At 37.5% G+C, this 27,887-nt stretch overlaps 1 protein-coding gene and 1 long non-coding RNA gene across 4 annotated transcripts in view; one reads left to right on the plus strand and one right to left on the minus strand.

Moving 5' to 3' along the window:
- Positions 1-1,851: 1,851 nt before the first annotated feature.
- Positions 1,852-18,777, minus strand: KATNBL1 (katanin regulatory subunit B1 like 1). Of its 3 annotated transcripts, none has more exons than XM_084520014.1 (11): positions 18,638-18,777; positions 16,979-17,151; positions 11,479-11,603; positions 9,885-9,925; positions 9,255-9,534; positions 7,629-7,747; positions 7,400-7,450; positions 7,228-7,317; positions 6,625-6,714; positions 6,067-6,160; positions 1,852-4,492 (listed from the first exon to the last, which is right to left on the minus strand). In XM_084520014.1, the coding sequence occupies exons 3-11, from the start codon at positions 11,587-11,589 to the stop codon at positions 4,460-4,462; spliced, it is 909 nt and encodes a 302-aa protein (XP_084376140.1). In that variant the 5' UTR covers positions 11,590-11,603; positions 16,979-17,151; positions 18,638-18,777; the 3' UTR covers positions 1,852-4,459. The 3 variants fall into 3 exon arrangements, with proteins under 3 accessions (XP_084376140.1, XP_084376142.1, XP_084376141.1); XM_084520016.1 differs by lacking the exon at positions 18,638-18,777 and adding an exon at positions 17,448-17,603; XM_084520015.1 differs by lacking the exon at positions 16,979-17,151.
- Positions 17,925-27,887, plus strand: part of LOC311437144 — a 123,062-nt gene continuing 113,099 nt past the window's right edge. The window contains exons 1-2 of the long non-coding RNA XR_014693320.1: positions 17,925-18,284; positions 20,356-20,463. This is a non-coding gene — a long non-coding RNA (uncharacterized lncRNA). The remainder of the gene's footprint in view (positions 18,285-20,355; positions 20,464-27,887) is intronic.

Raw genomic sequence — 27,887 nt, forward strand, 5'->3', positions numbered from 1 at the left:
CACTATGGAAATGAAGATATTCCAGATCTGCTGTACTTGAAGTCTGTGCAATCATTTCTATTTACTTAGTTAAGGAACAGTGTAACACCTCCTGCCCCCTGTACTGCATGTTGATGAGTCCAGCTTAGTTCTCTGTGTTGTGTGTGTGGGGGGGAGAAGTACTGTAGCTATGGTAATTTAGAGTAAAAATATATATTTTTTCCAAGTTCAAAATCAACCTTGCATCCATGAATGCCCACTTCAATTAGCAGGTATTAATACATGTGAGAAGTTCTAAAACAGTAACTTTCATGATTGTTTCTAAATTGTCTTACCTGTGTTTTGTCAGCTCCTCCCCCCAATATTAGATATTCACAGCATGCTTAGACTATAAAGAGAAAGAAATAACATCGAGTGCTGAAGAATGAATGCAAGTACTTACATTTAGTCTCATTCCAAGGCAGAAAACATTTAACACGGAACAAGACTAAGCTGCGCAGAGGTAGAACACGAGGACTACCAACAAAAGCTAGCATTCCTCCTCTAACGCAGCATCGCTTCTATATAAAGATCCTCAAGCAAAAAACAGATTTCATAAACTAAAGAATTTGCATTGTATAAAAGTTTGGGTAGCTCCACACCACTAGCATGGCTTGCATCAATTTGTATTTGGAAATTGATGAGTCACAACTACTTCCCTTTGTACCAGAAGACTGGGGACAAAGCACAGCTGCAAGTCTCCAGACATCCAGTCTTCTATAATATCCAAAGATCTGTCAAGATGAATGGCAGAAACTATTCATGAGTTTCAAAGCAAAACTTTACCTTGTGCAAGGCTTACTACATACAAAAACGTCTGTCCCTTCAAGGAACAAAAAAGACACTCAAAAGCCCACCACACCAGCATCTATCTTCAAAATTACCACTCATCAATGTAATACACAAAGACACTTAACTCCAAAGTTTGCCTACTTCAGAAAAAGAAATTACAGGGTGCTCTAGGATACATTTGACAAAGCAATAGGACTGATGTCACAATTTATAGCATGTTCTTTTTTTTGTCCTTTCCTATTCTCCCATCCCTCCTGCTCCCCAAGTGTTAAAACCACCGTCTCTGATACTGTTGCAGCCTACATAAACCTATATAAAAGGAAAGATCATTTCACTTCAGTCTCACTAAAGAAGATAAGCTCCTGAAGCTTTTATTTTTTTTTATTATTTTTTTTTTTAATACCAATAATGATTTGTCAGCACTATGAAACAGCCTGGAGCTACATGCAGTACTTGTCTATGATATGACTCTTCTGCTCCAGAATACTCTTAACTAAGAAACAGGTGTAACTCCTTCAAAATGGAGTTACACATAATCATTAACTCATGCAAGTTTCTCTATACCCAGCTAATTAATGGGATAGCTTTTTCAGCATCCACTCTTCAGCAAGCTATCAGCATTAATGGTTACATTTACAGTGTGTTTGTATGTGTGTGTATATATATATATATATATATATTTTAAATTAAAGTCCTAAATCACTCTTCAAGTAAAAACTCTTTCAGAACAGCCTCTGGAGAATACCAAAGCAAAATACATTCTAGGACATCATACTGTTTTCAAGGACATTAACTTCATATCAAGTAGTATAACATGAAGAAAAGCTTTGCAGTGGCATCCTTCATCCTCAAGTACTCCTGTGCTCTGTATCACAAGAACAAAGAGGATAAAGGATTAATTCTGCCTGGTTCTTTCACACATCCTAGAAGAAGCAGCTTCACAAATTATTACTTCAGACAATATTAAAGATTAGCATCTAGGCACATGAGTGTTCATAAACTTAAAAATCATTCTTGGTTTCACTGAGATAACTACATGGATTTCACGGAACTACAAGCATTTTTTTTTTTTTTTTTTTTACTTGTATCACCTTTGAGCAGACATTATACATATACATTCTATTACAGCAAAATTGGTTTGTAACTAGTTGAGAATTAAAGAGCATACAAGCTGAACCTGAATTTCAACCTGAATAGCTAAATGAGTTATTTAAAAACATGACAAAAAAATCACTCAGTAATGGACAGTAGCCAGAGTTCTGTTGATACGTCAATGAATCCTGTTCTTATAGTCTAGCAGCTGCCTGAAAACGGTAAAAAAAAATCCTTTTAAATAAGGCACAGATACTAACAACTTCATGTTTAACACTGTATTATTGATGCTGTCAAAATACAACTTCTGACAGTTTAAAATAACACATTCTTTTATTATATAAATATCAATAATGATTCTCAAGACAATCTTACCTCACCATTAGAACAAAAGCACCATCCACAGTTAAAAATGGTGGAAACCCATGGCTGTATGCATAATTCAGTATCAGCCCATATGTTCATATTTATAGTTCAGCAGAGTTTTTGAATAGTAGAATATTTCATTTTATTACAGCAATTACTTCTTGTATTATCTGGAAGACATGGCCATGAATTTCTTCACCTTGTCTATAAAAACCAGGAGACATTAAAATCCAAGTTTCTACCACCTTTACGGTATGCTTCTTGAGGAATAATCTAAGAGCTTCATCTAAGAGCTTCAGCCATTACATCCCAAATTCTGAAGTCAGCCTTTCTTACCTTTATATTTAAGCATTCCACTATCCATTATCATACTGTAGTTCCTTGATTTATTTTTACTTGACAGAGAAAATATTTTGAAAAGCATCAGGTCCTATCTCAAAGTCTTTGGAATGTGAAATACCTCTAAGTAACGTATAATTCTAGCAAAAAAGAGTTGTGCTATGCAAATCTGAAGAGAACGTCCCACTAAATTATCAGTTTTGGGATGTCCCAAACATTCTTCCCTGTAGCTGACTGCTCTGGAAAGCACAAAACCTTTGGTGGTTTAAAGAATATTCAAATAACCAAAAAATACCAAGTTCTGATGACAGATTTCTAATTGGCCTTCTGAAGTCAGCAATGACTACACATAAATTAAGCACAAACTATAAAATGAAGCAACAGGAGACCTAAAGCTGTTGACCACTACTTAAGTTCAAAACTCATTAGTTTCACCTGTTAAGTAAAAACCACTTGAGGCTATCAAAAGTCTTTCTCCTGCCTAGCACTTCAATAAAAGAGCATATGCTTGATGTTAGGCATGAAAATAACCCTAAACACTTTGTTTCCCCATAGAAGGTAATTTGGTGATGCATGTGTATTATTAAGTGAACAGCTGGCACTGCATATGACTTAATTAGAAAAGCATGCTCCCTAATCACAAAAAAAAAAGCAGTAGAAAACCTAAAAACAAAACTCCCTCAGAGCTATTCATCTACAGCTTTTAAATTAAAATAGCACAGAATGGCAATAGGAGAAGAACAGTTTATAGTTGTATTTTCAATGTTTTTGTTATTTTAAGTTTGAAGTAGTATGAATTTATCATGAGTAAATCTGGTTGTCGAATTTTGCAACATTTTGTCAATTTCTTAGAGGAGGTAGTATGTAAAGGGTATAACTTGAATAACATGGCCTCAACTGGCTGTAAACATTTTACGAACAATAGACATATCTATAATAAAAAGTACTGTGGAAGAAATTGTTCTAGAAATTTTTATGAACTTGAAAAGAAAAAAGATACATTTAATATATTTACTTATTTGCATGTAGTTTAAATGATACAGAACAAGATTATTGTGTTAGAAATCCACATACAATATAAAAACATTTGTTAGACAAATTCACCATTCTGCTCACATTTGTAATAACTGTTTATCCAAGCTTAACTTCAGGTATTTATAATATTTCATACATGAATTTTTGTCAGTGTGCAATGTTTCATAAACAACTACACAATGTGAAACCCTGATTTTTGTAGTAGTTTTTCAACACAATCTGAACGTAATAGCTATTTGCATCTTATCACATTGGCTTTTTGAAACACTAGTAATTAAGGCATCTTTGCTGTATAGTTTCTCAATAGTGCAAACAAAAGTCTTTAATTTTGATTAAAACAGAAGAAATTCAATATTACAAAGTTTTCTTTAACATAAATGGAAGATAGTTGTGCATTTTGGAGTTCTTGTGAAAAACACTTAAAAGCTCTTAATGCTGATTACTCTTGTTGATTCATTATAACTGGTTCTGCTGTCTTGTCTTCATGATGGTATAATTCACCTTTTTATGCGATGTTGTAGTAAAACAGTAGCATTTAAATGAATACCTAGTAACTGAACGAATCCCAAATGCAGCAAAGGCATACAGTTTTCATAGTGCACTTTCACCTCACTGAAGTAAAAGTTGCTCCTACTAGACATTTTTCCACTTCAATGTGAAGTAGATTGTTAGGATTTTGTTAGTGGTTTCATTAAACAGCTTGACAGTTCAGTTCTCTTCCGCCAATATTTCTCAAAAGGCTTTCAGAAATAGTACATACTTCAGGGATATTTTAGGGGATTGTTTCACCACATAAGCACACCATTTCTCAATCATGTCAGTGTAGTTGTAATAAATAAGCATTTACATCCTAGAAAGAAAAAAAGGAGAAAGTGTTTGTCACATCGCTTAAGGCTGTAACATCAACTGTATGTTTGAAGCATGGCAATCAATCAGGACCATAATACAATAAAATTATGTTTAGGCCAAATTTCAGAACAGGTTATCCACAAATTCAGGATTATTTTCAATTAATGCTTTTAAGAACACTCCTTTACACTAAAATGCCTGCAAGCACAATGAAATTAGTTTCCAAAGCCATCAACTTAATTTTTCTTCTGCTCTCTGCATGCACACCAATGGCAGGAAAAAAACATCATCATTTAGTGCTATTATGTATATGAACTGCATTTATTAAGGGTTCTATCTTCCCTCCAACATTCATGTACTATTCTTTTTGCTCCCTACTTGTTCAGGTAGGTGGCCTTGGTCACAATCTATCCTGGTATACCTTGTAGAGCAGGCAAATGAACAGAAAGGGTACCTCAATGTTAGAGAAACAAACTGGCACATGGTGTAACTATGTTGACCTACCAGATGAACAGAGCAATCTATAATAAAAACTCTAATTGCTCTACCAGTTGTGAGTTACAACTCTTTTCTTCTGCATCACATCTGCAACTCTGCAAGGAGTTTGCAACTATCCTTGTAGAGATGTCAATATTACAGGCCACAGAGGCTCAGCAGTCCCAGGACAAGATATAACTTATTTGATTGATAAAACAAAGTGACAAATTCTATACCCATAGAACTGTAGATCCCACAAAGCTCCTGCAGATATAACAAAGCAGGCAATCTCCATGTTCTTTTCAAGTTTACTCTAATCCGAGCTCTAGCCACATGGCTGCTTTATATCCTGGCTCATTCCATACCTTTATTAGGTATGGAATGCCAAGGAGATGGGGGTTTCCTCACTCAGTGTAACCTTTGGTGCCCAGCCTCAGAAAACCATCTTTAGAGAGATGAGTACCATGACCAGTACCGTGGTCATGCATTTATCAGACACCCTTAAGCACAGCATTAAAGCATAGCATTAAGCACAGTCAGATGAAGAAAGACAGAGGGGGGTTCACTTCAGATGGAGACACTCTTCTGCTCTCCACAAAGTCACCATTTTCTAAGCACTAGGCCAGCAAAAACTTTAGAACTTAGCATGTTGTCACTTGCCCCAGTCACCTGACATGTAAATGCAAACAACACTGCTGGGCTCAGATTCTCTATGTTGCATCACCCTTACACAATTGGTACAGCAGATCTTAGAGAAAACATCTGTCCTTCCACAGTCTACCTACTCATCTGAACTATTTTCTACATTATTTTAAAATCTTACTACTATTAACCATTTCATTAAGGAGACAGTTTCTATATAAAGGAAAAAAATGATAAAAATTCACTGTTAGCATTCTAAACCACACTATTATCATCACTTGGCATTCACTCTGAATTTCTGCGAAAACTGGGCAATACACTTGAGCCTTAGCGAAAAATATTCTAGCAGTAAATCTGTTTGCCATTCAATAGTTTAAAGTAAATAACATCCAAACAGAGGAATACTGCAGATGATATAGCTATATTGATTACTAAACACAACTGGAAATGGATTACCTTAGCTATATTACCAGTATATCCTGGAACCAGAGTAAGATGATTCTCTTGTTCCCATAATCCACTTAACAGTTCTTTTAAAATGTGAATATTTCTGAAAAATAACAGATACCAGATTGTAAAATATATAATTACATATTTTATGCTGTAGCATAATACGTAAATTATATTTGTAAAATATATGCTTCAGCAGGCTTGATTGTACATATAGACTGCATATAGACAGTCTTAACATTGCCACAAAGCTGGATCAATTTTATTTATTTATTTTTTACTTCTGTAGCATTTATATTACTCATGATATGACTATTCCATATTTGTTAGAACTCCAGTTAAAAATAGTAAAAAAACAGAACAGGACAACCCTTAAAGTAAGTTTCCAAACACTATCTGTGGCTTGAGAACTTAAGAGCTAACTTTAAGTGCTTTTAAGCTTTTACTTGATGATACTTATGAGTATCTTCTGCAGATAAATTTGATTAGCAGGAATACACCTCAATACAGATTGAGATGAACAAGCTACAGAAATATTTAAATATTTTCAAATACTATACTCACCTATCATCTGCCCTCTCTGTATGTGAAGATAGTTCTGACCACCATCTTTTAATGACAGCCTGAAGCCAGTTTAAACCAACTATCACATATCTGTAAGAACATATTTTACACAATTTAAATATCCATAGGTCAGATAATGCATTAATAGAAATAGGAAAGCAACACATTTTCTGTTCTGGAAGAGAAATCTAGATGAAATCTCAAATCTACATACCCCCCTATGTTTTCATTTTCAAAGTAGTAAACAGAAGCTCTTGTAAGAAGCAGAAATGCTTTGGATGTTTTGCCTGAAAGCTTTCAGGATTCTGTATTATAGAACATGCTAAACTCTTGGTGCCATTCTGCTTTACTATTTAGGATGAATAAATCTACATGAGGGCAAAGCTAGTTCACCCTTTAACCTTGCATTAGAGTTTTTGCACCACTGAATATTTTAAAAGAGAAATGAAGGTTCCCAGCAACCTTCTTTAGGTAGGTGCTTCCCAGAGAAGGCAGGGCTGGGGGGAAGGAAGAAAAGTCCAGGGACTAAGCACCTTTAAACACAAGGGAACTGAATGTCCAGGAAGGAATAATACTTAAAAAGTATCTGAAAATGATACTTACTCCTCATATTTGCTTTTAAGTAGTGATTTCACTAAAGGCAAAAGATCTACACAGCAGCCAATTGAAATATATGGTTTTTCTTCCTGTAAACTTAAAAAAACAAGATGTTTCAGAAGTGCCAGAACTTCAGTGAGGATACGGTAGATTCTCACCCCCCCACTTGTGTTTGTACCTGTTTGTAAGCACGGGAAGGCAGTCTACTACTACTCCAAGATCCTGTATCCTAGGAACATTGAGGACAAACAAGTGTTACTAGTAGAACATAACTCATAATGGAAACATAGGTTGAACTAATACATAATTATAGCTAAGTTACAAGATTTAAGGAAACCCTAAAAAATTGTAACATGTTTGGGACTGCTACTGCTTTAAGAATATAAAGTAAGAGATTCTCAATTTACCTCACTAGGTAGGCTACCAGTTCACTTATACTTCTCCTTCTCCAAAAGGTTAAAGCTACATTCAGCCTCAGATTCCTGCTGAAAAGAACTTGAGCCATAGTTTCATGGTCCTGAGAAACCTGTATAATGTTTTTAAGAACACAAAAGTTTACTGCAAGTTAAATGCCAGTAATGACACAATAAGCTGCTCTAATATGGTAATGTAGTATATGAAAATATACTTTTCTACCTGTATGAGTGGTTTTAGAAATCTACTTAATAATGGTCTTAAAAATGGAGGTTTCCCTTAGGACAGAGAATAGATTAAGGCTACTTTACCCAAAAGCTGCAAGAATAAGGTCTGTAAACACCTAAGTCTAACAGTTACAAAGAGCACTCAAGTATAAACCTATAGCTCTCACTAACTTTGAGGAACATTTACTTTGCTACTAATTTCAAGAACTCTACCAATTTGGTTTGGAACAATAAATGTAATTATTAAAGGTTCACTTGTGAAATCACTTGTTCTCAAACTGAAGTACTTCATTCAATTGTATCTTGGATTGGAACGAACACTGCACTGCCACCCACATCTCTCAAATCCAGTTGAACAGTCATCTACGGCCGGTGATCTGGTTCTTACGTTTCTCAAAGGAATCTTGCCTCCATCTTCATTTGTAAACAACCATGTCTCTGAAGTGGAGAGACATGGATTTGACAGGTATACCACTCAGTGCTTAAGGACTGGCTGGATGATCACATTCAAAGAGTTTTAGTCAACAGCTCAATGTCCGGGTGGAAACCAATGACAAGTGGTGTTCCTCAGGGGCCAGTATTGGGACCAGCACTATTTAACATCTCTGTCAGTGACGTGGACAGTGAAATTGAGAGCACCCTCAGCAAGTCTGCTGATGACACCAAGCTGCATGGTGCTGTCTACACACTGGAGAGAAGGGATGCCATCCAGAGGGACCCTCACAAGCTTAAGAGGCGGGCCGGTGCGAACCTCATTAAGTTCAACAAGGCCAAGTACAAGGTCCTGCATCTAGGCTGGGGCAATCCCAAACATGAATAGAGGCTGTGTGACGAGTGGATTGAGAGCAGCCTCACAGAAGACTTGGGGGTGTTGGTGGCAGCCCTGTCACAAAACACATCTATTTCACTTCAGTATTTGACCTTCTAGCCACTCTCAGCAGCTGCGAAAGCATTTATGGAGCTTCCTTAAGTAATCTCACCACAAACACTCATACAATCATTTAAATTACTTTCATGTACACCAAGCTGACACTGATACTGGAAGTGGTCCCATCTTAACCTCACTAGGTTATTTCCATCCATACACCAACACTTTCATGCTTCCATAAACATGTAGGTAGCAATGCATTATACCAACCATGAAACCCAACCTGGTCAAATGAGTATTTTTCCTTTGGTGCTGGTATAGTTTTAACCCAGACTATGCTGTCAGATCTAAATTCTCAGGCTGACAAAGTGGCAGAACAACTACTGTTGGCAACTGAACCACAGTAAACAGACTAATAAAGACTGTAAATCACAAGCCTTGAGCTAATTTGTATGTTAAGAAAATTAATCTATTCAAAAACGTCCACAGCTAACTACACAAAAACTACCAGAAACTCAACTTACCTCTGAAAAAAATCCACTATATTTGGATGAGGGGCCTTCTGTTTGAGATGAGCCAGAGTCACTAGAATTCAGCAAGTGCGTACGACTGTCGTGCAGTTTTGCTGGCAGATTCCCTGCACAAGCCAGTTCATTTTCTTTATTTGCCATGTCACAGCCCCTTGATTTAGGGAACTGTTTCTTTTTATAACAAGGCTTTGGAGTATAACAACGAACTTTTCTTTTACAATACACTACTTTGAAGAGAGACAGGGGACTGGTCACTGTTTTTCCAACTGTTACTCTACAAAAACAAAGCAGTATTTTAGTAAAGGTTACTCTAAACTTAATTCAACACTTTACATTAAAATATATCATGATGAATGCAACAGTAAACTTGCAGGTTACAGTTTTACCCCCAGTATATACCTTCATGACACGTATGTTATCAGAAATGAGAGCTACCCCCAATATCGTTTTCCTGCTTTTTTGAATGGAAAGGACTCATTGTTATGGAAGTAGACACAAAAAACAAGTACTGTGAGTAAAATTAAGATCTTCCATTGTGTCTGTCTGGGTGTTGCAATAAATTTAAACTGGTTCTTCCTCCCTCTCTCCTGAAACTCAGACTCTTATACAGCAAGGCCCTCCTACCTGTTTGTGTATGAAGCCAGCTGTTTTGGAGATTTCTTACCCTGTGAGAAAGGGAATAGGGAAGAACAAACTATTACTACAGAGACAAAAAATTCCACAGTTCACACACACACAAAAAAAATAAAGTCCTGGTTTATCAAGAACTGGACTAAGTTTACCACAGATCCCCTCCCACTCACTCCTCCTAGTCTGCAACTGAAGCACAGCTATATTAACGTTCCTGTAATTGTCAAGTATTTCACAGTTACATATAGACAAACTAGCTCTGCCACAGCTGTCCTTGGAACATCACAGTCACTGACAGGCTTGTGGTATCTCTGGCAAGAGGTAGGATTGTGACATCAGAGATAGATTCTTTACTTACTAGCAAACTGAAAACTGTGTCTAATATAAAAAGTCTTCTGAAATTTGATGTCAAAACTACATTTCCTGTCTCTCATACACATTTAAATGTATAATGCCAATAATACAGGCTGGCAGATGCTAGGAAAATAACAGCAGAAGAATACTCTTCCTCCAAAGTACAACAAAAATCAAGACCAACTTAGACAGCACCGTCTTGATTATCCTGAATTCGTTCATATGAAACAGATAAGCACCCTGATAACAATGAGGCTGTGTAGGACAGTAATATCCTGAACAAATAACAAAATTCATTCAAAGATGTGTCAAAGAGATTCACAAAACTTTCGAAAATTAAGCAACAATTCAAAGATGAATTTCTAAAGATTTTTTTCCTTACAATAATCTTCATTAAATGAAGCTTTAAAACATTGAAGGTGAGTTGAATTGTGACATTCTGGTCTAATTAAAAAAGCATTAAGGTGTTAAAGTATTTTCATATAAACAGGTACTACAATTACAAACTGCAAAAATTTAAACTTGAAAATGTGTACTACTGATGATATTTAAGTTGCGCACATCTGCAAAATACTGCCAAAACAATGACTGTTTTGATAAATGATAAAACCATGTGAATTTCAATACATTGTCTCAATACATCCACAGACAAAGAGGATACTGGCATCTTTATCACTGTTTCAAGTGATCTAACAGTAAACTTACCTCCCTACTACTTCCTCTGTACCCCATCAGCCTGCATTAGCAGATTTCTTCATCAAGTAGCAAAGGTAAGAAGTTACGAAAAAGTGTTTGTGGCTTGCAAAAAATCCAGTAAAAGTACCTGTATTATTAGACAATGTGGTAGATCGAGCCACATAATAACAGAATGGCAGGTCCACATCAATGCAGCTATTTCACCTACCCCACCTATCACTTTTGTCACGTAAGCTTTTAGAAAGAGAAAACTTTGATAATAGAATTCCTCCTCTGAAACAGTTATTGGCTAGATTGCCGAAAAGAAGGCATGAGCAGAACCACATCAGTACCTACTCCTCATGTGGAGGATACATATCTGTGCAATCACTGCATGTGTTATAATGCATATTTTTTATAACAATCGCTGTTCAAGTTCTACTGCACATGCAAACATGGAACATGAGCACTACATATCCAGTTTTAGACTGCTTGGAGCTATGAACTTCTGTTTGAACATTTACTTCAGTTTCAACAGAGGACATGATAAAAACCTTACCTCCTTCATGATCTTTCTAGTGGAAGAAGAAATTCTTTTTCTGGGGAGATCGAGACAACCTTCGATATGCAAAACTTTCTGTTTTCTAACATTGTGGGCTTCAGAGGCCATAATCTCTCAAATTCCTATTTTCAAGGAAAAGGTCATCTTTAGTCATATTTTGTGAAACTTCCTTCAAATGCAGCTAGCAAAACCAGTTAAAACAGTTCAACTATTTGCAAGATATACCATAATAGAAATAAACAGACATTACTGTTTAGCAAATGTTAGCTGGAGGCCTTTATGATTATTAACATGCTGATAATCACTTCAAAATTCTCAATTAGTTTTCCTCAAAAAGGAAACAACTCCCCTCTCTTCCATGCCTAAGAAACATACCATCTGTTTTCAGACCAGCTCAGTATACCTGCACTGTTAGGCGCCACACAGACAAGAATTAAAGCAAAGAATAAAACAAATTATTTAGGAGACACCTTCCTGCTGATCTATTTCATCTACCACCTGAAGAAAAATAGGTCAGAATGAAAGACAGCTAAATAAAAATCTTTGTTTTTCAGGAATAAGATAAGGTTCACTAGAAGAACAAAGACTAAACAAAATAAAAAAAACTTGTTGGCAATTCACTCCCCCCCAACTTTTCCTCAGCATATAACCTGGCTGCTGCTTGTAGTAAAGTCTTTGTACCACAATTAACCAGTAAGAAAGTGTCCAAAGTACTGGTTTTGAAATATGCAAATATTTCTATAAGAACCAAGCAAAGTATTGAGATAGACCAACAAAATCCAAAACCAGAATGTGCAACTAAGTGATACAGAAAACCCTTTCCTTGAGATTGGCTTCACAAACTACATTGTTGTGGAGCACTATTCTTACCAAAATGTTTCAGCAGAACACCCTACCTTACTTTTAAGAGCAACCACTTATTCTTTTTCCACCCTTAAATGGCAACGCTCTGGTCCCAACACTAGTACCTCAATTTCTCCCCTCCACCCTTAATACCAACAGACCTACCCCTTCTCTCACATTTAGTAGGTTTATCCCATATTAAGAACTTCACTGAGCACTGAAAAAGATGGCAAACAGCTGCTTAGATAAGATTGTTCAAAGCAGTAGCCAAAAGCCATCAAATTAAACAAATAGGTTGCAGGTTCAAAACAAAGTAGGTGGTGTACATCTTCACAAAATTACATCATAGGATACTGCTCAAACTTAGCAAAATATTAAAATGTTTTTCTTTAACACCATTTTCTTTAGAACAAGATCAATATCCAAGAGCCTCATTTGATGTCTCTCTCAAAAAAGAAGGGTAATACACTAACGTAAATCCTTACCCTTTAGAAAAGGAACACAGCCCTCAAACTAACAACTTTGGTAAGCCCCAGCATCATTTAACAGTTGGCTGTCCATATTTCTATGGATACTAAGTTAGATAAGTCTAGTTCATTAACTTGATTTTTTGTTGCAGGACAACCTGCAACAACCACAGCTAAATCCCACAGAATCAACCTGTCAGATGCTAGAAGTTCCATAACCTTGCTTCCCAAAGAACCATTTTTGTTACTGTCCCTGTGACACCATGACAGCTTACAGCCCTTTGTTCAGGATGTTGAGATGATTTATTAAACAGGCAAGAAAGAAGTCAAACTACCCTCATCTTTCATGCAAAGCACTGAGCAAGAATCTGATTCCTAATGTATTAAACAGCACTGTTAAATGGGAACAAATTTCAATTAAGATTGAAAAATAATGTAAGGGAAGAAAGAAACATCTAGCAAGAATATTTGAAAAATCACAAGAAATCAGTAAACAGAAATCAGATTAAAAAGCTTGAGAAAATGACACAAACATTGAGAGTCAAAATACCTGAACTGGAAAGAAAAAAAAATTGCTACATACAAATGTGCCCAGAAGAGGAAAGTAAAGAGGATTACACACTGACAAATTTGATGTAAGAACATAATGCCCTCTAGCCTCCCCGTTGAAACAGGAAAAGACAAAACTATCAGTTCTTTCTTCAGAGGCCAGGAACAGAGACTCCAAAAGGCCAACAGATGATCTGATACAAAGAAGAACCTGGTGAAGCGAAGCAAATCCTTTACATTTGTGCTCAGTGTCCTACTGCTTAAAAGAGGTTTCCATAGTTTAACTTTTTTGTGAGGGTCTCTAAAGATGCAGAAACAGCAGCTAGTATAAGCAAAATAAACACTACCACCCCCAAAATTGGATGATACTCATCCATAAGTTGTAAGAACTCGCAAAGAAATTGCCATGTTATTAACCAAGGTACAGAGAACCTCTTCCTTAGAGCTGCCAGCACACCTACAGGAATCACATGTGGAAAATACAGTCAGTATTTAAAGATGGCCCCAAGGAAGATCCAGACTGACATCCGTGTTGTGCAAATTGGCAAACAATGCAATTAAGAGTAGAATTAGTAGATACAAATAATATATTGGGAAAGTCAAGCTGGCTGCCGAAAGCATGTCTTGCCTTGAAAAATTAATGGAATTCTCCGAGATTGTGAAGTAGTACAGTATCGATAAAGGAGATTTAAATGATAGATTGTATCCGAGTTTCTGACAAGCTTCCAGAAGTTACTTACTCACTTAAGTCTTTCAAGGAAGCTAAGCAACCTAGTGATATGAGGGAAAGTCTTTGCATGGAGAAATAGCTAAGAAACAGTAATAAGTGGTCTAAGCAGTTCCTACAGCAAAGATCAGTGGAATCCTGCAGAAAGAGAACTGTGCTGTTCAATGCTGTTTGATATATTCATAAAGGGGGTGATATCACAAAGGGGGTGATATGGTCAGTCTTAAGTTTTTAAGTTACACAAGACACTAAAGATGAGGACTAGCTAAAGAATTAAAGGACTGTGATGAACAATAACCAGAAGCAATGATTATAGATGAACGTAGAGGAAAGCACGCATGTCTGCAGGCATGAGGAAATTCTGGGTTCATCCACAGAATTACAAATGCCAAACTAATAACCACCCACAATAATATGACAATTTACTTTAGATCATTTGGATTGTTCAGTACTGCATATGGATCAATAGATAGCTAGAAAAACAGACAGCACTGTTGTGACAGCGTGTAGAACTAATTTGTGCCTCTATTTCAAGTATGGTGTGCAAGTTTAGTCTCCTTCCCCTTAAAAGGAAAAGAAACGAAACACCTCATCTCAAATAACTTACGATGAAAATAAAAAAGGACTCAAATTTGAGTAAAAAACAGTATGGAATACCTTCCATACAATGAGAAATTGAATAGACCAAGACTTTTCAGTCTGCCAAGGAGCTTACTTACAGCAAAGAGGGGAGGAAATAAAGGCCTATATCACAAATAGCTTGGAAAAGTTGCATAGAGATAGTTCACCATCTTGCCCAAATTAAAGGGGTAAAAGACACTAGCCAAAGACAGACTTTGATTCAAAATGAACAAAAGAAGGTGGTTCTTTGTGCATATAATATAGCTGAACTTGCCACAGGATGTTGTGAACCTGAATATTTAGAGGGCAGACTGCAAAGTCAAAAAAATACACTGAAAATGATTAAATGCAGAAACAATCTAAAATAGCCAAGAGCAGGAAACAAACAGAAGAATCTGGTTTGTCCAAACCTAATACTGCTATAATGAACTTAGTCCATGTCAAGAAGCCTGCTTCCAAAGGTTTAGAAACGCATGACAAAATGCTCATTGTTCAGCAATTAAAAACATATATGCTAGAGAATGAGAGGTACTTTACAGGCCTCTGCAGAACTTGAATTTCTTATCTGATAAGAGATATTCTCTAGGAATAGAGACTACCACCCAGTGCTATGGGAAGTATGTGGAGGGTTTTTAAACTGTCACTAGCTATTATTTTATACCAGATCAAACAGCTTATACCTTAATGTCACAAATTTAATGATTCCCTTACGATGAATACAGGTTAGCAGTATTTGTTCCGAACTGTCCTTTATTGTGTCATTACAGCCAATGAGACTCCTTTGCTTTATATTATTTTAAAAATAAACTAAGGATAGAACAAAAGTCTTCTGAGCTTGCCCAAAAAAAGGGCTAAGGCTAATCTTAAACCCTGTCATAAATTGTGACAGACTGCAAATCTGAAGAAGAGATGCCCAAGTTTAATAACTTTAACAACCCTTACATAGGTTGACATCTGCTTAGAGAAGTCCTTATCTCTCTTTTACTCTCTTCAATTTTCAGGAAACAGAGACTGAAGTAACAGCAGCCATATATCCTGGTAAATCAGCTTATTCATACCCAGTCACAGATATTACCTTGACAAAGTTTTCCTGATAATGCTATTATCTTTTCTTTTCTTTTTTTTTTTTTTTTTTAAATAATAAAAAAAAACAACCTCTGAACACTCCCAGATGCAATACACCTTTAAAGCTATACCAGAGGCAGGCGAAGAAGGAGCACTGAATGGCTTTCAAAGACAGTAGTAAATGGCTTTAAAGCATGTAACTGTCAAAGGCAAGTATTAACAAATGCAGCCACTCCCTCCCATCGTCCTATGGTTTTGGGCATGGCCCCCAGAAAGGGACAAACTTTTCTTCACATGTTATGTAATCTTCGTATGTATTAACATAACATTAATTTCTTACAGAACAGACTCAAGTACTTTGCATGACAGCAAAGTAAATGTAAAATAGTTATATTTAAGTCATCTGCAATACCCTTTAAAAGAAACATTCCTTCTGTTCTACTCTTTGCCCAAATTCTTGTTTCTTTTTCCTGTAGCATTCCATATATATATATAAGCCATCACAGATGTTCTTGTGATTCTCCCCCACCCCCATATTACACCAAGTGCACATTCTCAAGGATGACAACATTGATCTTTATTCAACGCAGCTGAAAAAGTTAATTAATTGTTACTCCCCAAGGAGGGGAGTTCATGCTTTGAAGGCATTCGAAACTGGCATACATCAGGGAACCAGTAAAGGACAACTAATTTTACTCATCATTGTCAGATTTAAAAAGCTTATGACAAAACTCCAGGAATGTTTTTTCCAGATTTACTTCCAAAAGGGTAATTCATCTAGAAAAATAAGTTAGCACAATCTTATGATGCAGAATAGATCCAGTTACCTTGGCATGATTTCCTTTAAGTCTGACTGACAAACGTTACAGCCTCCATCTGTTTCAATTTTAGATAGTTTCCACATCCTTTGAATATGGAATAGCTTTATTTATTTATTTATTTTTACATTTATGTCCTGACAGTTCACTAGGTGTTACTTACTAAATTATCTTAAAGTGGAATTCAAGGTTTGATGGAATACACTAACACCATGTTTTTGTGCAACAGTACAGGAAGCACCCTATAAGCCAGCAGGACACAAATTTTAGCCAGCAATACCTGTTAGGCCTTTTTTCAAGTTTACAGTTCCATTTGGACAAAAATAATATGAATTACATTTACAGTAAAAGACAAATACTATAAAAGTAGCAAGTTAACTTCTTGAGCTCAGTTTCCTATTACTTACACAATGAATTTGTATGGGGCCTGCTGGCCCAAGCAGTCATAATGAACCTCGGAAAGTGACCACACATCAGAGTTCAGTCAAGTTTACTGAGGATGAATCCAGGTGTGGGTTAAATGCTCCTTGCACAGCCTGATAACTGAACTTTATTTAGTTCTTGGACAAAACGTTTACATCTGGAAGTGAAATTTACAAGCATGTTAAACTGCCATGAAGTAACATGATTTTAAGAAGTACCAAAATGCTGAAGAACAGTCCTTCACTAACAAACATATATATATTTTCACCTGTTGATTTTCATTTATTAACACTCCTGGAAACGAAGCTTGGAAAATTTCTATCACTACCACCATCTGAGGGCTGTTACATAGGAAATAATGTTCTAACACATTGGAGCTCCCCCATTAATATTGTGAATAAGCTTTAAGCAACTACTCAAAATTTAAATACTGCAATTTTTTCCCCTACTCACCGCTCAACTCAAAGAGCTTCAAAAATCCATAGCAAAAGCTCCAAATCCAAAGAAAGACGTATTGGAGAAGCCCTCCCCCTGCAAGCTTAATGGTGGCACAGGTACCTCCCTCATCCCCACGTGGCTGTGACTGCACTTCGTAGCAGATGAGCGCATGACTTTTTATATTACCCTGCAACACACATCCTGCTATTAGTGAGCACTGACTGTTGACAGTTAATGGATACAGCACATTCATACTATGTACACAGACGTGAACGAGTACACTGTTATGAAAATAACACCATTAAGGTATCTTTAAAATTTAACTATGTTCTCAGTTACGAAGTCCAGGATTCGAAACCAATGGTGGCTTGAATGCAATGGAATACTATTACAGACATTTGAGTCAAAATTATACGCAGGAATAATAAAGTAAAACCACAGCTTTAGAACAATTTGTTGTTTCCACCTGGTGAGGCCAGAAAGCCACCAACCTGCCATCTGTTATGCTTTCATGCTACAGAGCAGGGCTAAGTAACCTTTTTGTCCTTCCCTGGCTGCAGCCACACAACAGGAAGAGCACAGGAGCAGGGCCGCGGGCCAGGCAGCGCTCCCACCCCGAGCACAGAGCCGCTTTGAAGCCGAATGGCTTCGCCTTGCTCCCGAGCACGGCGCGTTGCAAGGACAAACACACCACACCACGGCACCGCGCACCGCTCCGTCTCCTCAGCGGGTCCCAGTACTCGGGGTTTCTTTGTTAGCTCTGCACTCAACAGCACGCCCAGCTATCCCCGCACAGCGGCGGAGGAGCCGAAGCCCTTTTCACAGCGCAATTAACGCAGGATCTCGGAGCAGGCGAGGCGAGGCTTCTCCCTTCCCCTCTCCCCCGGGAAGCAGGCAGGGCACGCCCAGGCGGCGCGGCTCCCCCGCCAGGCCTCACGCCCCGGCGGGGCCGCAGCCGCCTCTCCCCGCCGCTCCTCCCACCGCGGGCCGGCGCCGGCCTCCCCCGGGAGCCCCCGGGACCCCGCGGGGGCGCAGCCGAGCAGGGGCAGCCCCGCTCCCCGCAGGGCCTCGCCGCTGCCCCTCCCCGCCCCCGTTCCTGCCACGAGGAACCTCCCTCCCTCCCTCCTTCCCTCCCTCCCTCCCTCCACCCGCAGCCGGTCCCGGCCTCCCCGCGGCGCAGTCCCCGGTTGGCGCCCGGCACTCACCCGCCGCTCATGGTACCGGGCCGGGCCGCCCCGCGCCGCACCACGCCGGAGGAGGAGCCGGAGCCGGAGCCGGAGCCGCGGCAGCCTAGGGCCGGGGCGCAGCGCCCGGAGCCTGCGCCATTCAAACGGCGCCGCGCTGCATGCTGGGCCGCGCCGCGCCCCGCCCCGCCCGCCGCCCCGCGCCGCGCCGCGCCGCGCCGCGCAGCGCCCTCTGCCGGCCGCTCCGGCACCGGCACCAACAGCCGCACCGCCACCGCCCGCCCGCAGGGGGCGCCCCCGCCGCGGGGCACCGGGCGCTCCGGTCCCTCGTGGCCCCAGCCTCGTCCCCTCGTGGTTGGCGCCCCCCCCTCCCACGGTTGTGTGGCCGCGTGCCCAGCCCCGGGCACCTACCGAAATGTCCCAAAGGCAAAAGTCCGCTGGGAAAGGCGGCTGGGTCAGCCGGCATCGTCATCCGCACCTGGTGCTGCTGTCAGGTGCTGCTCAGTGCAGAGAAAGCTTTTTGGTGTGCAGAGTTCCTCGAGTATTTATATGGAACCAGGAACCTCACAGCGCTCTCTCCCTGCTGTGTCTGCAGGCTACTAGTTACACAGGGCAGTTACGAGCATGCGATGCTACAGCTGGCAGAGAAATCCATGCTGAGTGCAGATTATAGCTGACTATGAATAACTTCATTGCTCCTGAGGCTGAAGTGTTACTACAATCCTCCCTTTGATCTGGTAGAACATCTCAGGACCTACCTGTGAAGTAAAGCTGTTGTGAAAGACGGACAGTGTTAGTGACAGATGGAGGGAAGGGTGAGATTTGTGCCACATCTCCCCTCACTTCATTCCTTTCCATCGTACATTTGGCCCCATAGCGTGGTATTTTGTCACTTGACCACACAACATCCCTGTAAAATTGGGGTTTTTACTCATCCGTCCCTGATATTGGGATATAAATTCTATATATTCTATATATAGGGATTCATAAATTCTGAATTAGCTGAAATTTTTGTATCTAGTGCACCTTACTCTCCATTTTGGGGGAGGAAAAAGCAGGCTTTGACAAATTGCATCCTTTTTTCATTAAGTTAAATGGACATGACAATTTGAATTGTAACTTGTTAATTAAAGTGCTTCTTTGGTGTCTGAACAACTCCAACACTATGTGGACTTAATCTACATTACCTTTTTTTTTTTTTTTTTCTGACATGCTTTTCGTGCTTTTCAGCTTATGTTATCAGCAGGCTTTAAAGCAAAGTGATCCATAAGATACCTACTTATCACACAAAACTGCTATTTAAAGAAGGCATTTGAGAACTAAAAGTGAGCTGCAAAAGCATAATCAAGTCCTTATTTAGTCAAGTCCTTATTCCAGTCCTTAGTTCATGCAGTGCTTTTTCTCGTAAATTTCCCAACCATACTGATATTAAAAGCTTCCTGATTATTGCACCTTCAATATTCTCGTTTTGACCCCAAATGCCCTGGAGCTTAGAAATCCATTCTATTTTTCAGTCTATATGTATTCATGTCCCGTTTATTCTTCTGGTGCCATATTATTCTATAGTTTAAAGAGCTCTCACTTCCTATCATATCTATTTGCATAAGAGAAAAAAATTAACTTCCTAGCAATTTTATTTATTACCTTAAAAAAAAACAAACTATCTTAGTCTTCTGCTGCAGGATAGCCTTTCTGTTTGCCTAATCATCCTAATGTCACCTTTGTGTTCATTTTTGCAGATGTTACACTTTCAGTTTAAACTGTCCAGATGTATACTGTTTAAAATATGCATGCTTCTCTTATTCATCTGAGCTCTTCAGCTGTGAATATCCAGGCACATGTTATCAGTAAGTGTTTATTATTATTATTTTTTCTTTAAGATTTAATTTATGCTGTGTTAAGAAACTTGGTACCATACTGATGAAAAACATTATCAAAGGAAACAAATGATATGATGTTTTAGAGAATGTGACAATTATCAGACGCATGCATAAAAATGCTTCAGCTTTGCAAAACAGACTTTTGTTCTGGAGTTTGTCAGGAGCTAGATACCAAGTGGATTTTACAAGATTACCAGCTGAAAGGGACTAAGTTGGATGCTGATGCTAGACAGTGGCAGAAATAGCATAAGTGTTTCCCTTTATATTTTAGGAAATGGGAGAAGACATAAAAAAGTACTGTTATGTTCTGAGTGTTTCCTTTTTTTGTAGAACAATAGTTGGATAACAAGATAATGGTTAATGAATCAAAACCCAAAGATGAAACTGTAATTTTCACATGCAGAACCTCGTCAAGTTCACATGCAGAACTTCTGAAACATTTTGTGGTTCCATAGAATTTGATACATCATGTTTTTTTTTTTGTTTTGTTTTGTTTTTTTAGTTGTGTATCTCTTGTGGGTGTCTAGAAGTTTCATAAATGTAATTAACACAATAGAACTGATGCTATGGAAATTCTTAGAGGAGGCCTCTGTCACAAAATCTTAACACTGAGAGAGAATACAGAGAATGGGAAGGGAAACAAAACTGATCAAGACTTTCATGTTTACTTATACTTGGGAATCTAGTTTCTTTTCATTTCTTTTTGACTTTTGCACATTTTGCACAGTGCTGTTGGAAACCTCAAGAGGTCCTAAACCTATATTGTCATGGGTAACAAAACTCCTTCATAAAAGTAACATTACTCTTAGAAAACAGATGTCGAAATACTATGTTAGCTATGTTTTGACAGTTTTATATAGTTATGGACATAGCTATGCTTGACATTTTAAATCTTGAGGAATTACCTTACTATTTCAGCACTTATGTGCTACAAGCAATGTAGTGGAATTTTTGCTGAAATTTAACAGCTGTACACTAACTTCAGAATAATAAAATTGCTATTGTAGAGAAATACCAAAGATATTGGGTTCTCGATTCTACATTTTCACCCAGGTTATATTTCAATAAAAAAATGATATCATCAGTTACATATTCATTAACATACACATATATAAAATGATACGAAATGCCAAACGTTAAAAATATACAATATAAAGTACAATTTTATTTAGAAGAATGACATCATGAAAAATAACATGACCCAAAGAAAATTGTTATTAGAGGGAATGTGAATTTTATAAAAAAAAAAAAAAAGAAAAAAGACAAAAATTTAGTCATGCATTTTCTATATGGCATATTCAGAGATTTGCAACAACCATTAGTTTTATTAAAAATCCTGAGGATTGTCACATGATCTGCTTATGTTTAGCTTCTAAAGGGCAGAGCAACTGGTTTGTTCAGTCAAGGTTGCCAAACAGAATAATATTTTTGTTACTGAGCCTGGTTTTTAAGCACCTCTTCTGAAAAAGAAGCTGTTCTGCAAGTCCACACAGGGGTCAAATTTTCTAATAGTAATATGATTTTCTGTCTGTGATGTGTAGTAGATATTTGTGGGGGTGGTAGGAATGTCAAGAAAATTAACTGTTTCATCTGTAGTCTTTGTGTTGGAGGTAGGATGGCTCAGGTGATTGGTAATGGGATAAAGCTTTTCACCTCTGAATTGCCGGCTCTGGACCAGATTAGAAGGAACACCATCTGGTGTCTGGTCAGTGACCCATATGAGAGAAATCAGTTGTCATCCCTGCTACTGGTGAACAGAAATCACACAAAAAGCCTCTATATTGTGCGAACGGTTGCACAGCAAATAGCGCCAAGTGAGCACGAGGGCTAAAAATTCCAGTAGAAACCTAATAGTCAGGCCAAAGCACTTTGAAGGGAACACTGGAAAAGTTTGTCCATGTGGGCTGCCAAGAGATGCTCTTTCACTGGAAATATTCACTTGATAGAAATCTATTTTGTTTGCTTGTTTGTTTGTTTTGGAAGCAAACAGTTGCTAACTCATGGCTCAAAATCACAGTATTTTAGAGAACAATGACTTGAGTTTTCTGTGATGTGGAAAAGTGGCTATCAACATCCCCCAGAATCCTACAATTCTTCAAAATGCAGTCATCATCAATAATATTTCTGTTAGGCATATGATGGCAATACTTGAACAGGATGCAATTCAGCTGAGAGAGATGTTCTGTTCAAATGTATAAAATTTTTGCCTGATGCTATCTGAGACAGGTTAGCTCAGACTGGCTTAATGAATAATAAATTACAGTTCACTTTGCCAAGCTGGAATTCCTTGTAATGTAGCACTTCTGAATACTGCATCTATTTCCTATTTTAGAAATAAAATCAGATGTAACTACAGAATGTATGACTTGGGATAGTGTCTGAATTTCTTTTATTTTCTGAAGCAATTTGCTATCTGAATGAAATGACTGAGTTAAATAGCCACTTTAAAAAGGAAGAAAAAAGCTCAACTGCAATATTCAGAAAAGGTTATATTGGAAGTTGTTATATGTAAGTATAAATTTTGATTTCAATATGGGAGTCATAGACCAGTAGTAACTACTTTAGGTCCATATTTAATTTTCCTAAAGCAAAAATATGCTTTCCAGGTGATCATTTTGAGAGAAATGAAGCAGATAGGCCTTAATAAAGATATTTAAGAAAGTGAAGAATAAATGTTCTCATTTTGCAGGTTGTTGACTGTGTTTTTGTTTGAAGTCAGATTCTGAATTATCATAGTTTCAGGCCCATAGTTAATATTACAATGAGATAATGATATAGTGTACATTCATCTTCCCCCAAGAATTATGCTGTTATAAACTATGTCCAGTAAAAATGAAAGAAAAAATAATTTTGTCTTGAAAATACTACAAACCTAGTTGTGTGTGACCAGAATTGTTTGAAAATATATTGATTTGTGTTTTTTTTGTTTGTTTGTTTGTTTGTTTGTTTGTTTGTTTGTTTTATGTTGTACTTTTCACTCATCTGCCCAGAAATAGAAAGTTACAATTTATGAGCTAAATTTACTCTAAGGAAGATTGGAGTTGTTCCTAGAAATGACTAAAAACAAATAAATTCTGCCAGCTCCTTCAAAAATTTGCTGTTGAAAAACCAAAAAACATTTTGTGCTGATAGCGACAGCCCAATCAAACCCCATTTTGCCATCACCTTCTTCCCTAGGTGAGGTTTTGGCAGAGCCAAGCAGCAAAAGATTCAGTCTGCAGATGCACCTCTGCAGCGTGCTACTTTGTGCCTGCCTGCTTCCCAGCTGGTCGCCAGCACCCTGTGGCCTCACCAGCTTGGGCTGAAACAGAAGGGAATTGGTGCATCTGAAACCTGACCACCACATAAGCTTCAGTGACCTGTCAGCCTGCTGAGAAGCACATTTCAGTTGTGTGGGATAACTCTGTTTTAGCTGAGACTGTCAAAAATACCAGTGCATGTCTTTAGAAAAGATAGAGCAGCGAGAAACATGCATTTAGGAAAAAAAAAAAGTATTTTGGTCACTTATTCTCTCTTGTTTTAGTGTTGCATTTTGAATCCTATTTGTGTGTACGTTTGTGTCTACACAGAAATACTTTCCTGGAGAAGAGTATTAAAAAAGTATACAGGGAAAAGAGAGTCTTCTCTTTCTTCTGCCTCCTCCCCCTTATCATTTCATCCCTTCTCTTGAACATCTCTCAGACATCCTTGCTGAGATGTCCAGATGCTGTCCAGATTCTGAAGATTATCAAAGAAGAATAGAGAGGTTTCATTAAGATACGCTGAAGTAACTCCAAATAAAAGCTGGAATCTATTTTTCAAACCTTAGACTCTGCATAGCTTTGCTGAAGTTGATATTCTCTTGCAACTGTGAATGACTTTCAGAAACAAACAAACAAACATAAAACAACCCAACACTCTATTCCTTAAAGTTTAGTGTTACATACCTCTGGTTATCTTGTGGTTGTTTTATCTTCTGGTAGCTTCTTTCCTCATGAGATATGGATCATCTAGTACCATCGAGATTTTTTTTTTCCCATCCACAATATTCTAGATGCAGAGCCTGAAGATTTTATTTTTGAAACAAAATTGGGAGCTAATTCTTACTATTAATAGCTTACAAGGGCAGCAGTCTTTTAAAAGAAACGAGTTTTATGAGCTTTACAGAATGTTGTAACTCATGGTGGCACAAGGTAGTGACTAGAATTCATTTTCCTTGTGCACAGCCAGCATCTTCATATTTCAGTAACAGGCTATGGTGGATGTGATTTCACCTATATTTTCTATCCTGACATTTCACTTTTATGCTAGCTACAGAGTATATAATGACTTTCCGTTCTGGGATACAAAAAAGTTGGCCAAGACATTTCACCTGAAATATGTGCTTGTTTGTTAGGTCTTTAATCTCAAACATACTGATTATTATTTTTAATATTTTGTCTCTGCAGATTCAGTTACTGAATAGCAAACAAACACAGCAAAAGTGTTGCCTCTAAATACAACTATCGTATTTAACAATTCTTCAGTTGCTTCAAAAACTTTACTGAATTTAATGCAATTTTTGTGCTGCATTTTCTAACTTCCTTCTCTTCAACTGAATTTATTTATTTCTCCCTTTAATCCTTCCATGTCCTTAAATCTTTCAGTTCAGTCTAATCCTTCAAATCCTATAATTACTCAAACAAAGCATTTTAACCTTGTGGCCTTCCTGGACTCTTGCCTATTGCTTATGACGTGTAGGTCTTGCTTGACTAATGATGTTTACTGCTGCATTTTCTTTCCTAGGATACTCATGGAAAATTTCATGCCACATATTTCTCATCTATAGCAGAGCTCAGTGTCAAGTCTTACTAGGAGCATTGTAAAAATTGTAGAGTCTGCTTTTTGCTATTAGAACAATTCCTTCTTTTATTCAGAACTTATTGTTGACCTTGTTTTAATACCTAATAATAGAAGTCCAAAGCCTAGATTTTGATTTCAAATAGCTATTCCCAAGTTCTTTATGTCCCTCCAACATCTTTTTTTTTTTCTTTGTATACTGTATAAGGCATAAAACTAGTTTAAATTTTACATCTAAGAATGACAGCACTTTATGACACCATGTTGGTTTGCCTGAATATTTTTCCGAACATTTCATAAATATATTGTATTAATTTCCCTTAGGAAATTATGAATAGTAGGGTGGGGACACTGGTTAATGGTACGTACTATTTTTCATGCAAAGTATATTTGTAAGGAAGTAGTTTTTATAGTTTTATTTTATTTTATTTTACTTTATTTTATTTTATTTTATTTTATTTTATTTTATTTTATTTTGAAAGAGAATAATGAAGAGACCAGCATCTGACTGAAATCTTGTCTTTTTTTTTTTTTTCTTAACAGGAGAGATATTTTTAAAAATGATGAAAAATAATTATATAAGACTATTAAGGCAAAAAAAGAAGATATAGATAAGGCAGGAATTTTACAAAAAGATTACAAATTTTAATGACATGCTATTGAAAGAAAATTAGCTGTTGGTAATGTTGAAAGCAAATATGATTTAAGGGGCTGATAATAAAGTATAAAAATGCAGAGGGGAAAGGAATATGGAGCAGAGAGAGAACAAATCTGGGAAGGTATCAGAGAGATATCAAGAAGAGGGACACCAAATAAAACGTGAAATTATAGGAAAACAAATACCTGCAATGTGAGAAAGAGAAACATATTGGCCTGAAGGATCAGAGGAAGCATATATGTGTGTCTGCATATTTTATATGTAGTTGAAAATACTGTTTTAAATCTGGTGATTTTAACTGGGGAAGAAAAAATCTGATGTTCAACATTAAGCATTTATGCTAAGGAAGCACTCTAAACTGTTTTGCTTATCTGGCGTAGTAAGAAAGATGTATTTCTTTTGGGAGTAATGATAAACAGAAAAGTATTGAGATCTGCATCTGTATTCTGTGTGCAGCTGTTCAGAAGCTGCCATGGAGGGTACATACACACGGTTGTACAGAGATATACACAGGTAGCTTGAATCCTATAAACTCAAACAGAAGGAGGGTGTGCTTTTTACTGTGTTTATGACCCGTGAGCAAAATTCTCTAACAAATGTTTTAACCACAGCTTATGTTCCTAAACGCTGTGCCTTTTATGGACAGTTTATACATCGCATATTTACCAAATGTGAATAATTTTCCTCTAATGTGCATGCATAAACTGCCTTAATGAACCGTGGAAGCATTTAGAAAAATAAGCTGGGATGAATTTTAGGCACCAGAGTTCTCCACATCTGCACCTGACACAGATTTATGGCTCTTTACCTTTTCCAGCATGTGTTGCAGGGAGGTTTTTCCTAAGAAAATGTGAGTTCTCCTTAAAAGGCAGGCATGCTAAGCCAAGCTGGAAACAACAGATTGTCTGGAACAATTTTCTCAATAAGATTTCTTGGGAGGGTACTTTTTCTGCTCTTAGGTAACTGAGCCCAAGTTTATGAAAATGAAAGATTTGTAAACCATCTGTTTCTTTTTTCTTTTTCCCTTTTGTGTATTTAGGATAGCCAAACAGACTCATAAATTCACTTTGCTATCCCATCTCAAAAAGGGCGTAATTACAGGTACTAGAAAGGGGAACAAATGTGATAAGAGAGAGGATGTGGGAGAAAAGGCATTTCCAGGGAAGAAACATTAAAAAGACTTGCAACATAGAGCTTGGGGAGGAAATGTATGAGCTTCCTCCCAGTGAAGTCAAAGTGAACAGAACTGGCTCATGAAAAAACTTACTATATAATGGCAAGCATTGAGAAACATGTATTACCCAACATACATTTTTGGTATCCTTAAAACATGAGATGAGAAGATTAAAGAAACTATAAAGCAGAAATTGAAATACAAATGTTGTGGCAAAATATGTAGGTAGAGATAATACAATTTATCAGACCAAACTAATACAAATATATACAAAAAATACAAATTAATACAATTGGATAAATGCAGACCTTTTGGGGCACACACAACTTTAGTGCATGTGTACCAAGCAAATCAACTTCTGCATCAGCACAGATTAACTAGCAGTCAGATTCAGCTCTGCAGAATTCTATTTAAACACACAGCACGGTATAATAGGATATCATATGAGAACAGGATTTCAGTTAGACTGAAGTTAGAATATTACAAATACTGATACTTTAGGGGATAAGCTTGTAATTGGGAAGGCACATGAAAAAATGGCACCATTTTAATACTGCTGCCAGATCAATTATTTTCCTCTTTCCTTTAGTATTTGTCTCACTGCTGGAACATATCCCCTGGATTTATTGACAATATCCTAGACTACTACACTGCTTGACTGTTTAAGAGAACTCACAGTGACTGCAATATATTTGAACCTGCTATTACTTGCATGAAATTATTACAGCTGTGAATAGAAGC

Source organism: Aythya ferina (assembly GCF_964211825.1).
Source record: "Aythya ferina genome assembly, chromosome: 5".
NCBI classification, from domain to species: Eukaryota; Metazoa; Chordata; class Aves; order Anseriformes; family Anatidae; genus Aythya; species Aythya ferina.